The sequence below is a fragment of the Mercenaria mercenaria genome, chromosome 19, assembly GCF_021730395.1.
Source record: "Mercenaria mercenaria strain notata chromosome 19, MADL_Memer_1, whole genome shotgun sequence".
Lineage (NCBI taxonomy): Eukaryota > Metazoa > Mollusca > Bivalvia > Venerida > Veneridae > Mercenaria > Mercenaria mercenaria.
In genome coordinates this window covers 1,260,925-1,279,940 of record NC_069379.1, presented here as the reverse complement: position 1 = coordinate 1,279,940, position 19,016 = coordinate 1,260,925, and the positions used below count along the sequence as shown (strand labels likewise).

General features: G+C 38.5%; 1 protein-coding gene across 1 annotated transcript; it reads right to left on the bottom strand.

Moving 5' to 3' along the window:
• Positions 1 to 377: 377 nt before the first annotated feature.
• Positions 378 to 18,301, bottom strand: LOC123542480 (fumarylacetoacetase-like). Its single transcript, XM_053530863.1, has 10 exons — positions 18,162 to 18,301; positions 13,540 to 13,650; positions 13,012 to 13,133; positions 11,778 to 11,918; positions 10,601 to 10,698; positions 9,436 to 9,588; positions 8,702 to 8,908; positions 5,236 to 5,384; positions 3,936 to 4,053; positions 378 to 1,844 (listed from the first exon to the last, which is right to left on the bottom strand). Exons 1-10 carry the CDS (start codon positions 18,240 to 18,242, stop codon positions 1,768 to 1,770), a joined length of 1,257 nt encoding a protein of 418 aa, XP_053386838.1. The 5' UTR covers positions 18,243 to 18,301; the 3' UTR covers positions 378 to 1,767.
• Positions 18,302 to 19,016: the final 715 nt, after the last annotated feature.

Sequence of the window (19,016 nt, the reverse complement as noted above, 5' to 3'; positions counted from 1 at the left end):
AAGGAATCATCTGTGGCTTGAGAGGTGTTCTCCCCCTGAATTGTTGGTTAGGGAGATGTCCTCCTCATTGAAGGTACTGTCAACAATGGTTAAGAAGGTATTCACCCAAGCAAGTTTTGTAAACTGGTCATGGAGGTGTCCGCCCCCTGGATACATCTTAACAGTAGTTAGGGAGTTATCCCCTGGACATTTTGTGAATGGTGGTCGAGGTGTTCTCCAGTTAGAGGTACTTATTGTGAACAGTGGTTAGGGAGGCATTCTCCTTCTGCAGGTACTGGGTTACTTTACCCTGGTGTTGTCAACAGTGGTTATAAGGAGGAGTTCTCCCCCTAGAGGTGTTGTAAACTGGTTTTATTGTATCAAATAAGAAGCCTTAAGACTTTTTATTACAAAAATTTATTCATTAATATATCAGAAAACAATTATTTGGAGTATTCTTAAATGACAACAATATTATCTCACTTTGTCCAATATGTCAGACTCACTAAATAGTTTACCAGTCAACTGCCAAAACTATTGCTCCAGGGTCGAAGGACAGAGGGCAGTTAGTTTGGTCCATCAACCTGCAAGTCATTCAGTAAGTTTATTATAAAATGACATCATAAATACATTTTCATTGATTCAGTTGTTCTTGATTTGGCTTTACCTCAGTTAATATGTGTTGAGTATAGACTGGTCATACAGCACAAACAACATACAGTCATGTAACAAATGATTAGTCCACTTAACATTATCAATCACCTGATTAAACAACACACAGTCACACACACACAAAATTGGACAACTAATAAAACTGTATGATATTTTTTCTACTTTCAAAACTTTCTTTTTCTGAATGTGTTTTATCATTTTTCTGGCATAGAAATCATTGCTTCAGTTGTGTCTTGTAAACTGAAGTTAAAATTACCAAACACAGAGACTATATTGAAAGAAAAAATAGTACCAAGAGGTACGTACATTGGAACATGTTTTTAGATAAATAAAATACTGTTTCATGACTAAGTTCATATTTAATATGAGATCATAAAAATAAACCAGACAATTTTCAGTCCAGATCCTTAAAACAGCAAAACACTAAGAAAAATTGCAGTTTCCAAACTAAGTCTACACTTAATTTTCTGACGTTTACCTTGAACAACACTAAATATCAAAAATTAAAATGCTTTAATGTTAAAATCACATTCACTTTTACAATCATGGAAAATGTTAAACTTTTATCTTTACCATGGAAAATGTTACACTTTTTATTTTATACAAAACTCTAATGCTATTTTGACTCATATGTAGACTTATATACACAATGTTGCTTTAAAGATTCAACATACAACGGTTTTGACTGCACACTGAACATTGCTAAGGAGATCCAATACAATGTTGCTATGATTCTAAATAATAATACATTGTTGCTATGGAGATAAGTAAGCACTATGTTGCCACAGAGATTCAATACAATGTTGCTACGGCTCTGAATGTATATTGTTGCTATGGCTTTGAATGTATATTGATAGATAAGCACATTGTTGCTATAGAGATTCAATACAATGTTGCAGTGATTCTGAATACTTTGTTGCTATGGACAAAAGAAAGCACTAAATTGCTATGGAGATTCAATACACAGTGTTGCTATGGATCTGATTCTGTTATTGTTGCTATGGAGATTAGTAATAACACTGTTGCTATGGAGACTCATTCAAGGAACATCTCTGATATGCCTCAAACCACTTGTCTTTACTGTTTATTTTTAGCACTGTTCTGTTTTTCTCTATCTTATATAGGCAAAGCTGGTAAAACCTGGCCTGAACAGGTCCCAAACCCAATCCTGTGCCCGCCTACCTCGCAGTAACCTGAAAAGTAAACAAGTACCAAGTTACATTAATTAAAAGTTACCTTATTCATTACATAAGCCCTTTTCTTTTTGTTTTGGGTTTAAGTATTCCTGGATTCTGTACCAGTACAAACCTGTTCTCCGCAAGTAACTGCCCACTTCCCCACTCGAATCAGAGGTGGAGGACTAATGATTTCAGACACAATGTCGTTTATCAAATAGTCACGGAGAACATACACCCTGCCTGAGGATCAAACTCATGACCCCGTGATCTCTAGACCAACGCTCTTACCTACTGAGCTAAGTGGGCGGGCTCATAAGCCCCTTTCTATTTTTATAATTGTGTTTCCAAATTAAAAAATATTCTTAGAGAGTGTTAAAAATGATATTTTCTAATTGGTATGTTACCAGTACTTCAAAATAGGCATAAGTGGACATAAACCTTAAACAAGCTTAATGTCATTGGCACCATACTATCTTGGTGAAGTATGTGAGTGGGTTAAGCAATATAAACAATGCTGTCAACTTGTAGCAGTGAGGGTAGTGCCCAACTTTATAGAGCTACTACAGGAATATCACACTGCAGACATGACATGAGACCCCAACCAATCAGATAATACTGACACTAGGCTGACCAGCCCTAGTCCTCTAAATGTTCAGCATAAAGAGAGAAAGCTGTTTGTACCTTTTTTCTCATTTTTGGTATGATGCCACCAGTTACGTCAGTTTTAGTTTACTTTATACTAATTTATTTTATCTCAACTGTGATGAAAATTTCAAGCTTAATATTTAAACCACTCTCGTGTCCGCTTCCTGGAAAAACCAGGCCCCGTGTTTACAAAACATTTTCAGTTTCAGCAGAGTTTGATAATGAAACTTTGTTATTTATATATAAATAGCATGCTTGAAACTAAATTTTAAGTTAATAACTTTTTTCAAGTGGCAATTCAGTATTGATGGTCAGTTTCAGCTGTAATTTAACCTTGAAGTTTTAATAAAATTCATATTTATACTCAAACTCAGCTGAGTCTGAAAAATGTTTTGTGAACACAGGGCCAGTGCTGGTGTCATATGAGAAGTCATGGTTGTGATCTCAGTGGGCTGGAACCCACAACCCAAGGGTTGAGCAGCTGGCACCTTAACCACTAGACCAATGCTCCCCTTTAAGATACAACACTGTAATTCTTTAAAATCAGGTGAATTTGTTATATACCAAGGAGCTGCGTTCAATAAACGCTTGATGCCCCTGGTGGCATCCTTGTCGATACAAAGCAACCTAAGTCCAAAATGAGGTCAAGGTCAAGGTCAAACTGAGGTCAAGTGATGTTTTAAAATGAGGAATGGTCACAGGTTTGTCTGTATTAGTATCAATTCATTCTTGTAAGCGGTATTGATGCTAGATGAAACGGTCCCATTTGGTTAACTAAGAGATGGCCCATATAAAGCAACCCAAGTCCAAAATGAGGTCAAGGTCATACTGAGGTCAGGTGATGTCTGAAGATGAGGAATGGTCACAAGTTACATCTGCATTAGTATCAAGTCATTCTAGTAAGGGGTATTGATGCTAGACGAAACAGTCCCATTTGGTTAACCTCGTACAGACGGACGAACAAACGAAAGGACGGACGGACAGACAGGACAATCACTATACACCTCCCGCATCAGTAGATGCTGGGGGCATAAAAAGTGCCTGACTATGTGACTTAGTTCAAATTAGTATATTATATGTAGAAAATATACGGACTATTATTTATGCATACAACCAGTAACAGATCTTTGATCTATCTTTATGAACTTAGACTGCTACCCTGGGCTATGACAGCTCTTAGACCTGCCACTTTGGCCAGTATAATCGAACTTAGACCTGCTATCTTGCAACAGTATGACTGACCTAAGACTTGCCCCTTAAGCCAGTATGACAGACCATAGACCTGCCCCTGGGCCAGTATAAAACTTTTTTTCTTTTTTAATCATTACCAGAAAAATTTGCACCAAACTTGCAAGGTCTCAACTCAACTCATAATCTTGTGCTTTGTTTAATGGGCTATTAAGATACTTTTATGTCCACCGCACTACAGCTCTATTCAAACTCTACTCCCTAAATACAAACCTGTCATGATCACTTCATCACCATCCTGCAGAAACTTTCTGGTCACACCATCACACAGGTCTATAGGTTTGGTCCCTTTCCAGCAGAGTTCAAGCATACTTCCATAAGAATCCTCAGTCTGTGAACACGTTTGGATAGAAGTACAAACTAAAATCATCTTACAAAATTATGAAACTTCATTTAAACTAGCCATTTTTTTTGCAAACTAGTTATTGTGGTCACTTAATTGTCTCTACAAGAACTCTATGTTGAAATCTTCTTACCAGATCTTCAGTGTTTGACCTTGAATATAATTATATAATGATACACTGCATCAGGAAAGTTACCGGTAACACCAAGCAGTAAATGAGAAGAAGCTGTTAAAAGGTTATTTGATTTTTAAATTTGGAGGCCCCTAAAATGGGTCAAACGTGTGGAAACTTGCGACAAGTACATAACAGAATCCTACAGACCGAGTTTGGTAAAGTTTCATCAAGTATATCATGAGAAGTTTTTCTATTTTAAGCTCTGGTGGCCAGTCTATTGAGGAAAAAAAAGGAATCTTTTCCACAAATTTTAAAGATCCATCAAGCAATTCATGTGAAGAAGTTAATTAAAGTTTAAATTTTTTAGGTCTGGCAGCCTTTAAAAGGGGTAAACTAGAACCATTTGTAAATATCTGAGAGGTCCTTTCCAGGATTCTGGAGACCAAGTTTGGCAAAGATAAATCAAGTAGTTAATGTAGACAAGTTGTTCAAAGAATTTTCTGTATTTTCAGCTTGAGAAATAACCTTAAATTGATGCTAAAGGTCAAGTTTGGTGCAGATACATCAAGCTTATAAAGAAGTCTTTCTAAAGGTTAATCTAATTTTAGCTCTGGCACCTCCTAATAGGGCTACAGCGGAACCACAATGGATGCCCTTATGGAAATAAATAAAAATACATTTGAAATTTATTTCTGAAAACATTTACTGAATGGCTTGCTAGAGAGTCAATAGTTAAAACTATTTACCCTCGGTTGCAGAAGGATCCAGAGAAATAATTCCCGGAGCACACTATTGACAGGCAAGCCATTCTAAAAGTTTATACTTTAATGATGTTCTGACGACTTTTGGGCGTAATAGAATTTAAAAAGCATAGCCTTACATGACAAAAAATCCCAACTTCCTGTGATTCAAACCCAGGTCGCTGGGGTACTAGTCCAATGCTCTAATCACTGAGCCAGAGTTGACTCTCTAAAGCAGTTGTCAGAGATTGGCTTTAGAAGTACAGGCTATGCATAAGCCACCGTAACAATAGCAAAATATTAAGACATGCTTACCTCCCCTGATATAGTTCCAGACCCCATTAAGTCCCCTGGGTTGATATTGCAGCCTGTGACTGTATGATGAGCTAACTGCTGCTTCATAGTCCAGTACATATACTTAAAGTTACTGCGACATAACGTTTTTGGTTTAGACAGCCCGTCACCTGTAATTTAGAGTATATTATTTTAGTTTATTAGTTTACTTTATTTCAGCTTAATTACAATGAAAGCTTCAAGCTTACTGGAACCACTCTTGAGTCTGCTTCCTGGAAAAAAAACAGTACTGGTGTCATATGAGAAAGGTAGGTCGTGACCCTAATGGGGCTCCAACCCACGAACCTTGATATGAACGGCCAACACCTTGACCACCGTTCCCCTTTCTAAAGGTTCTTAAAAATGTTGTCTAACAAATGGCAAAATATAAAGTGACAAGAAAATTAACCAACTTGAAGTAATTTCTGATTAATCACTATCAACAAAGTTTACAGTAAATGTACCGTATTCTACAACCAATTTTACTTGCTTAAAAGAATCCAAATCAGAACCATGGTCCTTCAAAATTCAATATTTTCTTAAGGGGACTACTTCAATCACTATGTTGCAAGATCAGAAAGTGGAAGCAGCTCTTGAGGTCAGAGCAAAGAACAAATGCACTGGCTGTCCTCGGCCCCAATTACATCAGCTAACAGTAATGCTGATAATGACAGGTGTGCAAAATTCCACTTGCTCCCACATGTAGGCAAGTTAAGGTCAGGAAAGGGGGATCGGAACTTGTTTTAAACATGAAAACCAAGCTAGTGCTTTCCACATAGTAACTTTCTGAAAATTCTTTTAACAAGAGCTGTCCGCAAGACAGCACACTTGACTTTTCTCAGTGCTTGACTCTGAATTAGAGCTTTGCCAGTGAAAATGTTATAAAACTTTAACCCAAAATTCTAAGTTAAAAGGGGCATAACTCTATCAAAATTCAAATCAGAGTTATGGGGTTTGTTTCTCCTGGTGTAGCCTTGATAGTAAATAAATATTTTAAGTTTCAAGGCAATAGCTTTGATAGCAACAGAGATATTTGACTTAATCAAAAACTTTTACCAAAATTCTAAGTCAAAAAGGGGCATAACTCTGCCAAAATTCAATCTGAGTTAGATATCTGATGTTATCAAAAAGTTTAACCAAAAATTCTAAGTCAAAAAGGGGCATTACTCTGCCAAAATCATATCAGAGTTATGGGGATTGTTTCTCCTGGTGTAGACATTGACAGTAAATAACTATTTTAAGTTTCAAGTCAATAGCCTTGATAGTAACAAGAGATATTTCACTTTATCAAAAACTTTAACCAAAAATTCTAAGTCAAAAAGGGGTATAACTCTGTCAAAATTCAAACCAGAGTTATGGGGATTGTTTCTCCTGGTGTAGACTTTGATAGTAAATAACTATTTTAAGTTTCAAGTCAATAGCTTTGACAGTAAGAGAGATATTTGACTTTATGAAAAACTTTAACCAACGGCGATGCAGACACCAACACCGGGGTGAGTGCAGTAGCTCTACTTTTCCTTCGAGAAGTCGAGCTAAAAATAGTTCTAGAAATACTGACAAAAAATAATATCTCAAAATTAGTACAGTTGAAAATTCAATGTGCTCACTGATCACTATTACTCGGTGTGAGTAATTGTTTCGTAGCTATATAGACTGCTTACATAATTATGCAATAAATTCTATGCAGGCCAGTGAAGATATTTTCACAGAGGTAAAGTTATTTATTTTACTGTTATATTTTCTGCACAACTTCAACAGATGGTGTAAATTGTTGAAGGCACACAATAGAGCCAGTGGCAATTCAGTAAAGGTGACTTGAATTTACAGTCCAATAGTTCTCAAGGGTGATTAGTGATATACTTCTCTGGTGAACTCAGATCAGGGTACAAATAACACTACCATGACTACGCTATGGTAACTTCATTTTCATATCCTAATCGGTTCAAACTTTTGTATTTTTCTTGGGTTTAACCTGATTTTAACCCGATATCATAAAAATCAGTAGCAGAGGAACCCTGTACTGCTGACCCCAGTGTGACTGTAACCGGTAGCACGGGAACCCTGTACTGCTGTGACCCCAGTGTGACTGTAACCAGTAGCGCGGGAACCCTGTACACCTGGCCCCAGTGTGACTGTAACCGGTAGCGCTGGAACCCTGTACTGCTGACCCCAGTGTGACTGTAACCGGTAGCGCGGGAACCCTGTACTGCTGACCCCAGTGTGACTGTAACCGGTAGCACGGGAACCCTGTACAGCTGACCCCAGTGTGACTGTAACCAGTAGCACGGGAACCCTGTACAGCTGACCCCAGTGTGACTGTAACCAGTAGCACGGGAACCCTGTACAGCTGACCCCAGTGTGACTGTAACCAGTAGCACGGGAACCCTGTACAGCTGACCCCAGTGTGACTGTAACCAGTAGCACGGGAACCCTGTACAGCTGACCCCAGTGTGACTGTAACCAGTAGCACAGGAACCCTGCACTGCTGACCGTAGTGTGACTGTAACCAGTAGCACGGGAACCCTGCACTGCTTACCCCAGTGTGACTGTAACCAGTAGCACGGGAACCCTGCACTGCTTACCCCAGTGTGACTGTAACCAGTAGCACAGGAACCCTGCACTGCTTACCCCAGTGTGACTGTAACCAGTAGCACAGGAACCCTGTACAGCTGACCCCAGTGTGACTGTAACCAGTAGCACAGCAACCCTGTACAGCTGACCCCAGTGTGACTGTAACCAGTAGCACAGCAACCCTGTACAGCTGACCCCAGTGTGACTGTAACCAGTAGCACAGCAACCCTGTACTGCTGACCCCAGTGTGACTGTAACCAGTAGCACAGCAACCCTGTACAGCTGACCCCAGTGTGACTGTAACCAGTAGCACAGGAACCCTGTACTGCTGACCCCAGTGTGACTGTAACCAGTAGCACAGGAACCCTGTACAGCTGACCCCAGTGTGACTGTAACCAGTAGCACAGGAACCCTGTACAGCTGACCCCAGTGTGACTGTAACCAGCAGCACAGGAACCCTGTACTGCTGACCCCAGTGTGACAGTAACCAGTAGCACAGCAACCCTGTACTGCTGACACCAGTGTGACTGTAACCAGTAACACAGGAACCCTGTACTGCTGACCCCAGTGTGACTGTAACCAGTAGCACAGGAACCCTGTACTGCTGACCCCAGTGTGACTGTAACCAGTAACACAGGAACCCTGTACTGCTGACCCCAGTGTGACTGTAACCAGTAGCACAGGAACCCTGCACTGCTTACCCCAGTGTGACTGTAACCAGTAGCACAGGAACCCTGGACTGCTTACCCCAGTGTGACTGTAACCAGTAGCACAGGAACCCTGTACTGCTTACCCCAGTGTGACTGTAACCAGTAGCACAGGAACCCTGTACAGCTTACCCCAGTGTGACTGTAACACAAAAACAAGTTTTACTTACATTTCAAGGATACTTCAAGATTGATATCGAAGTTATAATTATCTTCGTGTGTAAGGTATGGTAGAGGTTTTGGATCCTGTTCTATATTTGGCACTTGGAATGGCTTCAAGGCGTCCATGGTAACCACCCATGGAGATATTGTTGTACCAAAGTTTTTACCAAGGAATGGTCCCAGTGGTACATACTCCCACTTCTGTATATCTCTTGCTGCAAGAAAATAAAATTGCACCTGACTATTTAACAATTTCTAAGTTGAACAATGGCCATAATTTGCCAAGACTTATGTAACTGAGTTACTTTACTACAATTTACCTGTATTATAAATCATATTTTTGTTATGGCAATGATGCAAAACTTCAAATAGTCTAACACTGAATTAATTTTTTACCAAGAGTTCTACTTGTGGTATGTAAGAGTGTTTGATGAGAAGGAAGTCTTGTGTGAAAGTTCAACTATTACTCAGGTACATTTTAATAATTTGTGGCATGCAAAATTTTAACAGAACTTCACATGCATGCAGGCTGATTCATGGTCTGCATTGTTCGCTATTCAGTCACTAAATTTGCAGTAAACACCCCTTTAAATAATAAGTGGTGCTGCCCAAATTGAATGATGGATCAATTAAAATTTTTTAGCAGAGTAAAGGTTAAATTGATACTAATTTAAGCATGTATCTGCATATTGGACCAAAGAGCTGTAAAACACAGTCTATCATCCTTTCACTGCCAACCTACCTGACCAATCATTCATTACTACCATTCCAAAAATATAATCCTCAGCTTTCTCTATAGGTACTGGTTCCCCCATTTTGGTTGCTGGTCCAGTGAAAAATGCCATCTCTAATTCAAAGTCTAACAATTTGCAACTAGTGAACTGTGGTGGCTTTGCTGAAATAAAACATCAAATGGTGATAAATGGTATGTGTCTAATGACAGTCCACTTGGCTATTTGTAGCCCTTACACATAATAGCTTGGGGTATAATTTTGACAAAATGTGATCCAGACATATGAAACTTGCCATGTGAGATCATTTCATGATAGAAAAGAGGTGGGAAGTTTGAAAGTATTTGATTTAGTAATTTTAAAGAAACTTGATTACATGCAAAACTGTGACCAGGTTCTCTGGTGCGGCATATGTTCTCTGAGACAAATTACAGAAAGCAGTATGCACAAATTCTTGTTCTGCAGTTAAATCACACAATATCACCTGGTGCATATATTTCATTGCAAATTATAAGTTACTGATCTACTGCTTATTTCTAATTCTAATATGGCTAACAATGCTTTAATCATCACAACGATGTTATGTTGACGTCACGTCAACATGATATTTAGCGCCATGTACGCATCAAGAAAAAGCCCTTTCAAATTTCATGAAATATTTTACTTAATAACATGTTTTAAACGAAATGTCACATTTCACAAATGTTTTGATTAATTCATACACATACTGAATCAGTTATTTGCATTGCTGAATAATTCGCAATAATTTTCGCTCGAAATGAATTCTGCCGCAAGACGTATTACCGTTTCCGGTGCTGGCGTGTTTTAACAAACACCTACTATTGGCGCCATGCTTGCGCAAAGAAACAGTTCTATCATATTTGATATAAATTTTACGATAAAAAACATGTTAGAATCGAAATAATTTATAGCAAAACAGTGCTTTATCACTATTTATACACTCGGGCTGTTATACGTCGTCCGTAATAATTTCAAATTATTACGCCCGACGTATAACCGCCCATCGTGTTGCTATAAATTATTTCTTAAACTTGGAATATATAAGAGCTCCATGAGTTTTGAACAGACTGAATGACCCTTTATTATGATGGTTTTGACTAAAACACAAATTTATGAAAAGATCTGACTGACAAGGTCAGAACTGACAGTTCTTACCTTCATCAGGCCTTGTTTGTCCGTTAGGTCTTCTGATTGGTGTCCCTGATACAACAACAGACGAGGCCCTGCCATGGTACCCTACTGGTATATGTGTCCTGAAAAAAATATGTATATAACAACAAAAACTTGTATACTTTAAATTAAACAGCCCTCAGACAAGTGAAGATATTTCAAACCATAAAAGTACATTTTAAAAATAATATCATATAAAACAGTTATTTCATAAACAAATTTTTCAAAATTCTTCTTAGATTATATCTTTTTTTCAGGATAGCTCGGAAAGGCAAGAGAATTCCACTAGTAGGTCTCCTCATCTTTTCCTTCAGGGAAAAAAACAAACTGAATGTGCAACTGCATAAAATAAATAGGAATTTTACAGTTTTGTTGGTATTAAATTTCATGGACTGACTCAGATATCAAATCCGTGAAAATTATTGATTTCACAGTATTATCTCCCTTTTGTACTATTTTTAGAAAAATATTGAAGCTGTTGTCTCTGCATGTTCTTCAGTGTAGCTACAACTTTGCTGTCACTTTTAGATACAGACAAACTTCATTCACTCGAACTCTGATAATTCGTTCACTGCCCTTCTCTGGAACTTGTTGTCAGGTCCCGGTTAAATCGTTGTAATATATTTTGTTCGAAGGCTCAAACTACCAATAACTCGAACAAACTGTGCCGGTTCTGACAAGTTCAAGTTAACAAAGATCGACTGTACAGAGAAATAGTGAAAAACTAGAGATGCTTTTGAGAAAAGCGCATGTCTCCCACAACTGCCTAATCATCTAAATAGTAAGTCAGTCTTTATATACTGTTTACTTAATCCACATGTGCATGCGCTTTCTTGACACCAAAAGGACGCCTATACTACTAGTAGTATAGGTGCCGGTTTAGGGGTAAAACTGCGCAAGAAATCAGAGTGATTTTGGTAAATCAAGGGCCATAATTCCGAAGTGCCTAGGCCGATTTGGCTAGTTATTGAACTTGGCCGAGCACTTATTGGCAGACACATTTTGTTGAAGTTTGGTGAAGATCCAATGAGAAATGTTCGATTTAGAGTGCGGACAAGCTTTGTGACAGACAGACAGACACATAGACTGGAGTAAATCAATATGTCTCCCACACCACTGTGTGGTGGGAGACATAATTCAAAGTATTCTAAACAAAGTTTACCAGTTAGGCATTAGAGCATTCTCCTTTCCTCTGAACATGATACCAACGTTGGTTGCATGGTTCTTGGATGAGTAGAAATCTGTGTAGTCTCCGATCTGAGCCGGCATGTGCATCGTAGCATCTGACTGGGACACAAACGCTCTGAAATACGACACATTTTACCCTGTATTGAATGTACATGTGTTAAAGTTTAAACATAATTTTCCATTCTTAAATTTGGAGAAAGTAATCAATTTGATTTTAAAATAAGAATGTGAAGAAAGTAGTACCCTAGACTCATGACTGTGGCTCGCAAACATTTTAAGCATTTATTTAGTAACCCAAATGATTAATCATATTTAAGGTAGTGGACCCTTATAATGACAATCGGCTAATTTCATGTGATAAAGCATCCTCGTTCAGCATATTGGCATTCTTTGGATGAAATGTACATTATCATGCACATAACTTTCTGTAATACCCCAGTCACACATACGGCGCGGATAGCTATGTCTAGCCACGGATAGAAACGGAGTAATCTGTACTGATTCGTATCTGAGCCGTACCTAAAAGTAGTAACCCGTATCAATCCGTACCAATCCGTACGGCTCAGGTACGGATCGTTAAGAATTACTACGTTTCTATCCGTAGCTAAACGTAGCTATCCGCGCCGTATGTGTGACTGTGGTATAAAAAGTGAAATGCCAAAATTGCTTACTGTGAATTAGGGCTGGGACAATTTCAAAATTTTGAAACCAGTTAATGGTTTGTTTGAAATTGAATCGAACCGGTTCATTGGCCGCCATATTGAAAATGCTGTTTTCTTTCCTGACGGCTGTATCAATGTGCTTCCAGCAACTGACTTCAATAGAAACTTACGGGCTTTATCGTTTGCAAGCAGTGAGATAATTAATAAGTCATACTTCTGGTGTATTTTATTTTAAACATATCACGACAGGCAAATCCACGACTATTAATTATATTCAATGTGTTTTAGCAGATATATATTGCAGGTCTATGTGCTGGTCAAAGAAAATGTATAAAGATAAAGTTTACTGTTTGAGAGCGATTAGCAGTTTTGCAAAATTGAAATTGGTTTCACTGAGTAATCAAATTGGATCCAATTAACCGAGTAATCATCCCAGTCCTACTGAGAATATTTCATTTGACAGTCACTACATGTCAACTACCTTTGTACAAATATGTAACGTCCCATGTAGTAAGTTGACGAGATATTGCTAACATTGAGCCTTACCTCTGTCTAAGAGCTGCATTATCTCGGAGTACTGGTTCCCCAGCTGACAGTATCTTCTGTAGAGTCTCTCTTGCCTCTGTCCATGCCGGTCTTCCAAGACCCATGAATGCATTCAGACTGGTCTAAAAACAACATTTCAAAGTGATTTTAGTGTGTCTTTTTCCCAAGTTTGGGCCTAAGTTCAGCCTTACTCCTAGCAGCAAATAGTATGGGTTTTTTTCCAAATTGGTGTAAATGCTAAAATTCCGAGTCATTGTTGTTTTTTTTACAAGACTGTACTCTACTTGTGAAAACTTAATCATTTGAAATACAAATCAATCTGGGTAAAACCATACATCTTCCCCAAGCCAGCTGGATGACACTGCCACATCAAAGAATTCTACACCCTACGTCAGTTTCGAACCCACAGCAATGAAAGACAAGTGATTTGAAATCAGTGTCTTTAACCACTGAGCGATGTAGACCCCTACTTGAAACTATACCGCAGTCTTAATTGAAAGCAAAAGAGAATATCTTAAAGTAACATACTTCTTCAAACACATTTTGTTGACTAGCAAGGACTGGTCCCTCAAACAAAGTCTTCACTACACTCAGGTCTAAAATCTGATCTCCGATAGCAACACCAATACGTGGTCTCGACTGAAAATATATAAGAAAATAACAAGTTTGAAGGTCCTGGGTGCAGTGGTTCGCGAGTAAAGTGCCTTCATGCAAAAAGTTAACGTTAGCCCCTGTGACCTTGACTTTTGACCTGGTGACCCCAAAGTCAGTAGGGGTGGTGTACTCAATAAGTACTATCAGCATGTGAAGTTTGAAGGTCCTGGGTGCAGTGGTTCGCGAGTAAAGTGCCTTCATGCAAAAAATTAACGTTGGCCCCTGTGACCTTGACCTTTGACCTGGTGACCCCAAAGTCAGTAAGGGTGGTGTACTCAATAAGTACTATCAGCATGTGAAGTTTGAAGGTCCTGGGTGCAGTGGTTCGCGAGTAAAGTGCTTTCATGCAAAAAGTTAACGTTGTGACTAACGAACGAACGAACGGACAGACAGTTGAAAACTAATATGCCTCCCTTCGGGGGCATAAAAATAAGAAAATCGTAAGCATTTCAAAACTTTTTGAATTTTTAAAATCCATAAATGAGCAAAAAAGTTATTAAAAATTCCGATCCAATACACAAACAATGTAAAAACATTTGTTTTGCCCACCACCAGATAAACAGGTGTTCATGCCTGACGTCATGGCGATCTCTCCTATTGAGTGGACAAGAGCAAATATGCACCATTTTTAGGGTAGCAGACCACAACTGACTGGCATTTCACTAGGAGCTATTCAACCACCCTACCCCACCCCCATTTTCTTTGTGTCTAGGGGTACGGATCCGTACCTCTAGAATCTGATTCTAAAGGTATGGATCTGTACCTCTAGACAAGCCTGTTAGGGGTTTTCTAGGGGTACGGACCTCCTTTTTCTAGAGATTTAGGGTTATTTCTATCTGAAATTTTGTTGAAAATGAAATAACAAGTAAGACTTAACCAGTCTTCACTTAAAACTTAAATCTAATTGGTTTATAGATACCAGCGTTCACCCAATTGTTTACCTTCTCTTTCAAAACGTATATAACCAAGGAATACACTGTTCTGTGCCGATTAGTTTTTCAAATAAACTGTTGATAACAGCTAGACTGAATCTATCCCTTAAATGAATTCAATTTGAAATTTAGCAAGAAAAAAAATAAATATATTTGGCATAAATGATATGCACCTATTTATTTTGTTATTTTACAAGGTATAATGATAATCGGCACGTAACTGATTGTTTAATAATCAATTAAGCAAAAGTAACTGCTTGTGAAAACGTCCCTTGTATCTGGTAACGGCCACCAAATGTGTGAAAAACATAGATACACTAATTAAGGGTTAATTATCAATTAAAAATTTTTTTTCCCAACATATTTAACATTATTTTGTTTAATCAATATATCTTTTTTTCTGCCAGTTCGAATACCCGTGATTTATTTGGTGTTCCTCGGTTATTTACGTTCTGAAAGAAAATGTAAGAAATCGGATGAGTGTTGTTATTCTGTAAACCATTTAGATCCAAGTTTAAGGTGAATTCTGAAGAATTGTTATTTCATTTTCAACAAAATTTGAAATGTAAATGACCATTAATCTCTAGAAAAACGGACGTCTGTAACGCTAGAAAAACCCTAACAGGCTTGTCTAGAAGTACGGATCCGTACCTCTAGAATCAGATTCTAGAGGTACGGATCCGTAACCCTTGACACTTCCTTTCTTTATTTTTTTCATTAATTTATGAACTTTCACGAGAAATAGCTAGGTGTAGGAAAAAGAGAAGTTCTATAAATATAGGTAAAAATGACCTTAAGTTGTTGTTTTTTTATATGAAACAAAGAAGTATTTTAATTACTACAGGAGCCAACTCGTGAAAATCACATCCTAGATCTATCCATGACGAGTAACCCGTCAATTGTCAAATGAACCAGTGTAATTCCAGGTATCAGTGATCATGATGCTGTCCTGGTACAGTCAAACGCATCTGCCCAAAGAAAGCCCCAAAAACCTAGACAAATCCACCTCTATAAAAAGGCTGACTGGGATGGTCTTAGGTCACATGTATCAGAACTCCACAACTCCCTTACAATGTCAAACTCCTATGAAAATTTACCAGTAGAATCTCTTTGGAAGACCATCGCCAGCTCTATTGAAGAAGGAATTAAGAAATTTATCCCGTCTAAAATGTCATCAACCAAAGATAAATAACAAAGATAAACTTACCTTAGTCTCAAACATCAATGTAGGAAAGAAACCAAATTAGCATATGAAGAGTACCTTGAAGACATCCTTAATGTGAACGACGAAACTGATCAAATGCAAGCACAACATAACATACCAAATACCAAGAAATTATACAGCCTTCTCAAGCACTCAAAACAAGATTCCACTGGCACTGACACACTCAAACATGAGAACAAACTTCACACACAGGACCCTGACAAAGCCACAGTACTCAATAAGCAATTTCAGTCAGTTTTTACTTCAAAATCTCCTCTCTCTCTGAAATCTTAGGCTGATATGAAGGTCCAGGATATCGCAGATACAGGTAAAGAGATCCCAGGAAAAGAAACGTACACAAACCTATGCCTGATATTGAAATTTCAACACAAGGTTTCGAAAAACTTCTCAGCAACCTTAATCCCCATAAAGCTGCAGGGCCCGACCAAATTAGACCGGTTGTACTTAAGAATATTAGCCATGTGATCTATCCTATCCTTACAAAACTCTTCCAAAAATCCCTGCAGTCCAGTTCTCTGCCAGATATATGGAAAATGGCGGATGTCGCTCCCATCTTTAAGAAAGGCTCTAGGTCAGACCCAGCCAACTATCGTCCAATATCTCTTACCTGTATCTTGTGTAAAACCCTGGAACACATTGTATCCTCTAGCATAACAAAACACTTCACAAAGAACAATATGTTCTATGAATTGCAGCATGGTTTCTGAGAAAAGAGGTCTTGTCAAACTCAGTTACTAATGTTAGTAGAAGATATCCTTTAATTCGTGAACCTGAAAAGTCAAGTTGACCTCATACTCCTTGACTTTTCAAAGGCGTTCGATATGGTCAACCATGAAAAACTACTCTACAAGCTGCATTTCTATGGTGTAAGGGGCCAAACTCTTAAATGGATTAAAGCTTTCCTTGATAACAGGACACAGTCAGTGGTAGTTAACGGGTCCACATCAGGCATCATACCAGTCTCCTCAAGTGTTCCCCAGGGTTCAGGTTAGGGTCCTCGGGCCTCTCTTATTTCTTATCTATATCAACGATCTACCTGACTTTGTTAAACACTCTAAAGTTTGACTCTTTGCCGATAACATGGCCATCTACCTTTCTCTGTCTCTCTCATTCAAGCCTACTACAACAAGACTTACAGCAACTGGAACTCTGGGAAACAAAATGGGACATGGAATTCAATCCGTCTAAATGCCAAGTATTACAGATCACTAAGCATAAAACACCTATACCAACACAGTACCTTTTACACAAAACCATCTTACAAACAGTACCATCTGCAAAATACCTTGGCATAACTATATCACACAACCTTACATGAAATGACCACATTGACAACATCACCAAAAAAGCAAATCAAACATTGGGTTTCCTAAGACGTAACATCAAAGTGCACTCAGAAGGGTTAAAATCACAAGCATACAAAACACTTGTACGGCCCCAGTTGAAGTACAGTTCCACTGTGTGGTCCCCCCACTCTGATACTCTGATCGATCAGCTTGAGTCTGTGCAGCGCAGGGCTGCACACTGGGCCGTACATCCAGTGTAGACAACATGCTGACTTCCCTAAATTGGCGACAACTTGCACTCCATCGCATTGACCAGCGCCTGGTTATGTTTTATAACATCTTGCATAACCAAGTGCCATCCCACTACCGGACTACCTAACACCCAACACTAGATCTTCCAGAACCAGAACCACTCATTCCCAGGCATTCGTTCAAGTTTCACCCTCATCCAACTATCATAAATTTTCATTCTTCCCTCGTACAGTATATCATTGGAATGCCTTGCCTTCAGATGTTGTCAACTCGTCTGGGCCAGTGTTCAGTCAGGCTGTATGCCAGATTGAGCACATCTCAACTTAATTAAATACACCTGCCTTGTTTTTAACCTGTTTTTAACCATTCTCCTTCTTGCTTTTTACTACTACTTGTTTACTCGTTTAACATTCTTGCTAGCTGACGCGCAAAGTCTAGATCTCCAGCAGGGGTTTGACTATATGGAAGATAGATAGACTACAAGCTGGATTTAGTATTGTGTTCCACCTATTCAACAATAGAGGTGTGTGCTAACTGAGGATGCCGATTGGTTAAAGTAATGACCTTGACAAACTAAAGTAAATATCAATTCATTTTGTCACACCATCCGGAGAAGCTGTCTAACTATATATAAAATCATGTGTGCAAATGATCTACTAAAAATTCAAATGATATCAGAAGCTTCATGCGACTCGATGCAGAGAAATTTAAACATAACATGTTTTCGCGATACCGCCGATGACACGAGCGTCAATTTACAAACATCTCCGATTAAACGCACAAAATGACATGTAACCTTACATTATCAGCTGTCGAAAACACACCATAAGGCAGGTTCTGGATAGGGAAATGACTTTCTGGAGTAACGTTAATAAACGACATTTTAATGATTTCTTGATGCTACTTTTCAAAGCCGGGAACGAGCGGTCATAAATAGCCGTAGCTGCGAATTAATAACAACATTTTTTTTTAAAGTTTGTGTTATGATTCTTTTTTTATAAAATAAGATTTGTTTTCTTATAATATTAATAAATACGCTATATCACATATTCAGCTTCTAATGTGTAAAATTCGAAACTGCCAAAATTTTATCAAAGTACTCAGCGTGCCAATTTAGGTTAGAGTGCACCAAAAATGTTACTCAGATTGGAGCAGACAGTATCCCCGATGGGAAGTTAATAGAATTTAAAATTCATATACATAACACAAGCAGTATCATGAGAGGCGCTTATCTGGGACAGAGTGTTAAAAGATGAGCATGGGTTCAGAGAGAAAATGTCATGCGAAACTCAGTTACTCGAAGTTGTAGAAAGTCTATCTCGAAACTTAATTCAAGGCCATCAGACGGACCTAATCCTTCTGGAATTCTCTTAACCATTCGACATAGTTAACCATCTGAAACGTCTGTACAAACTTAATCAATATGATGTTCAGGGCACCACGTTGCAATGTGTCAAGTCTTTCTTTATTGACAGGCGTCAATCCGTCCCTGTGAATGATGAAGCATCAGATGAAGTTCCAGTAACGTCCGGAGTCCCACAGGGCTTCGTTCTAGGCCCTCTTCTATTCTTACCCTACATAAATGACCTGCCTCAAAAAATCTGATTTCACAGGTCCGATTATTCGCCGATGACACTGCTGTCTATTTAACTGTAA

Bases quoted from the DNA above. Each gene is read 5' to 3' on its own strand.
- LOC123542480 (XM_053530863.1), bottom strand. From the start codon at position 18,242: ATGTCGTTTATTAACGTTACTCCAGAAAGTCATTTCCCTATCCAGAAC. The intron at 11,919-13,011 runs GTAAGGCTCAAT...GTCGTATTTCAG, and splicing joins AATGCAGCTCTTAGACAGAG to AGCGTTTGTGTCCCAGTCAG. The intron at 5,385-8,701 runs GTAAGTAAAACT...TCTAAATTACAG, and splicing joins TCTTGAAGTATCCTTGAAAT to GTGACGGGCTGTCTAAACCA.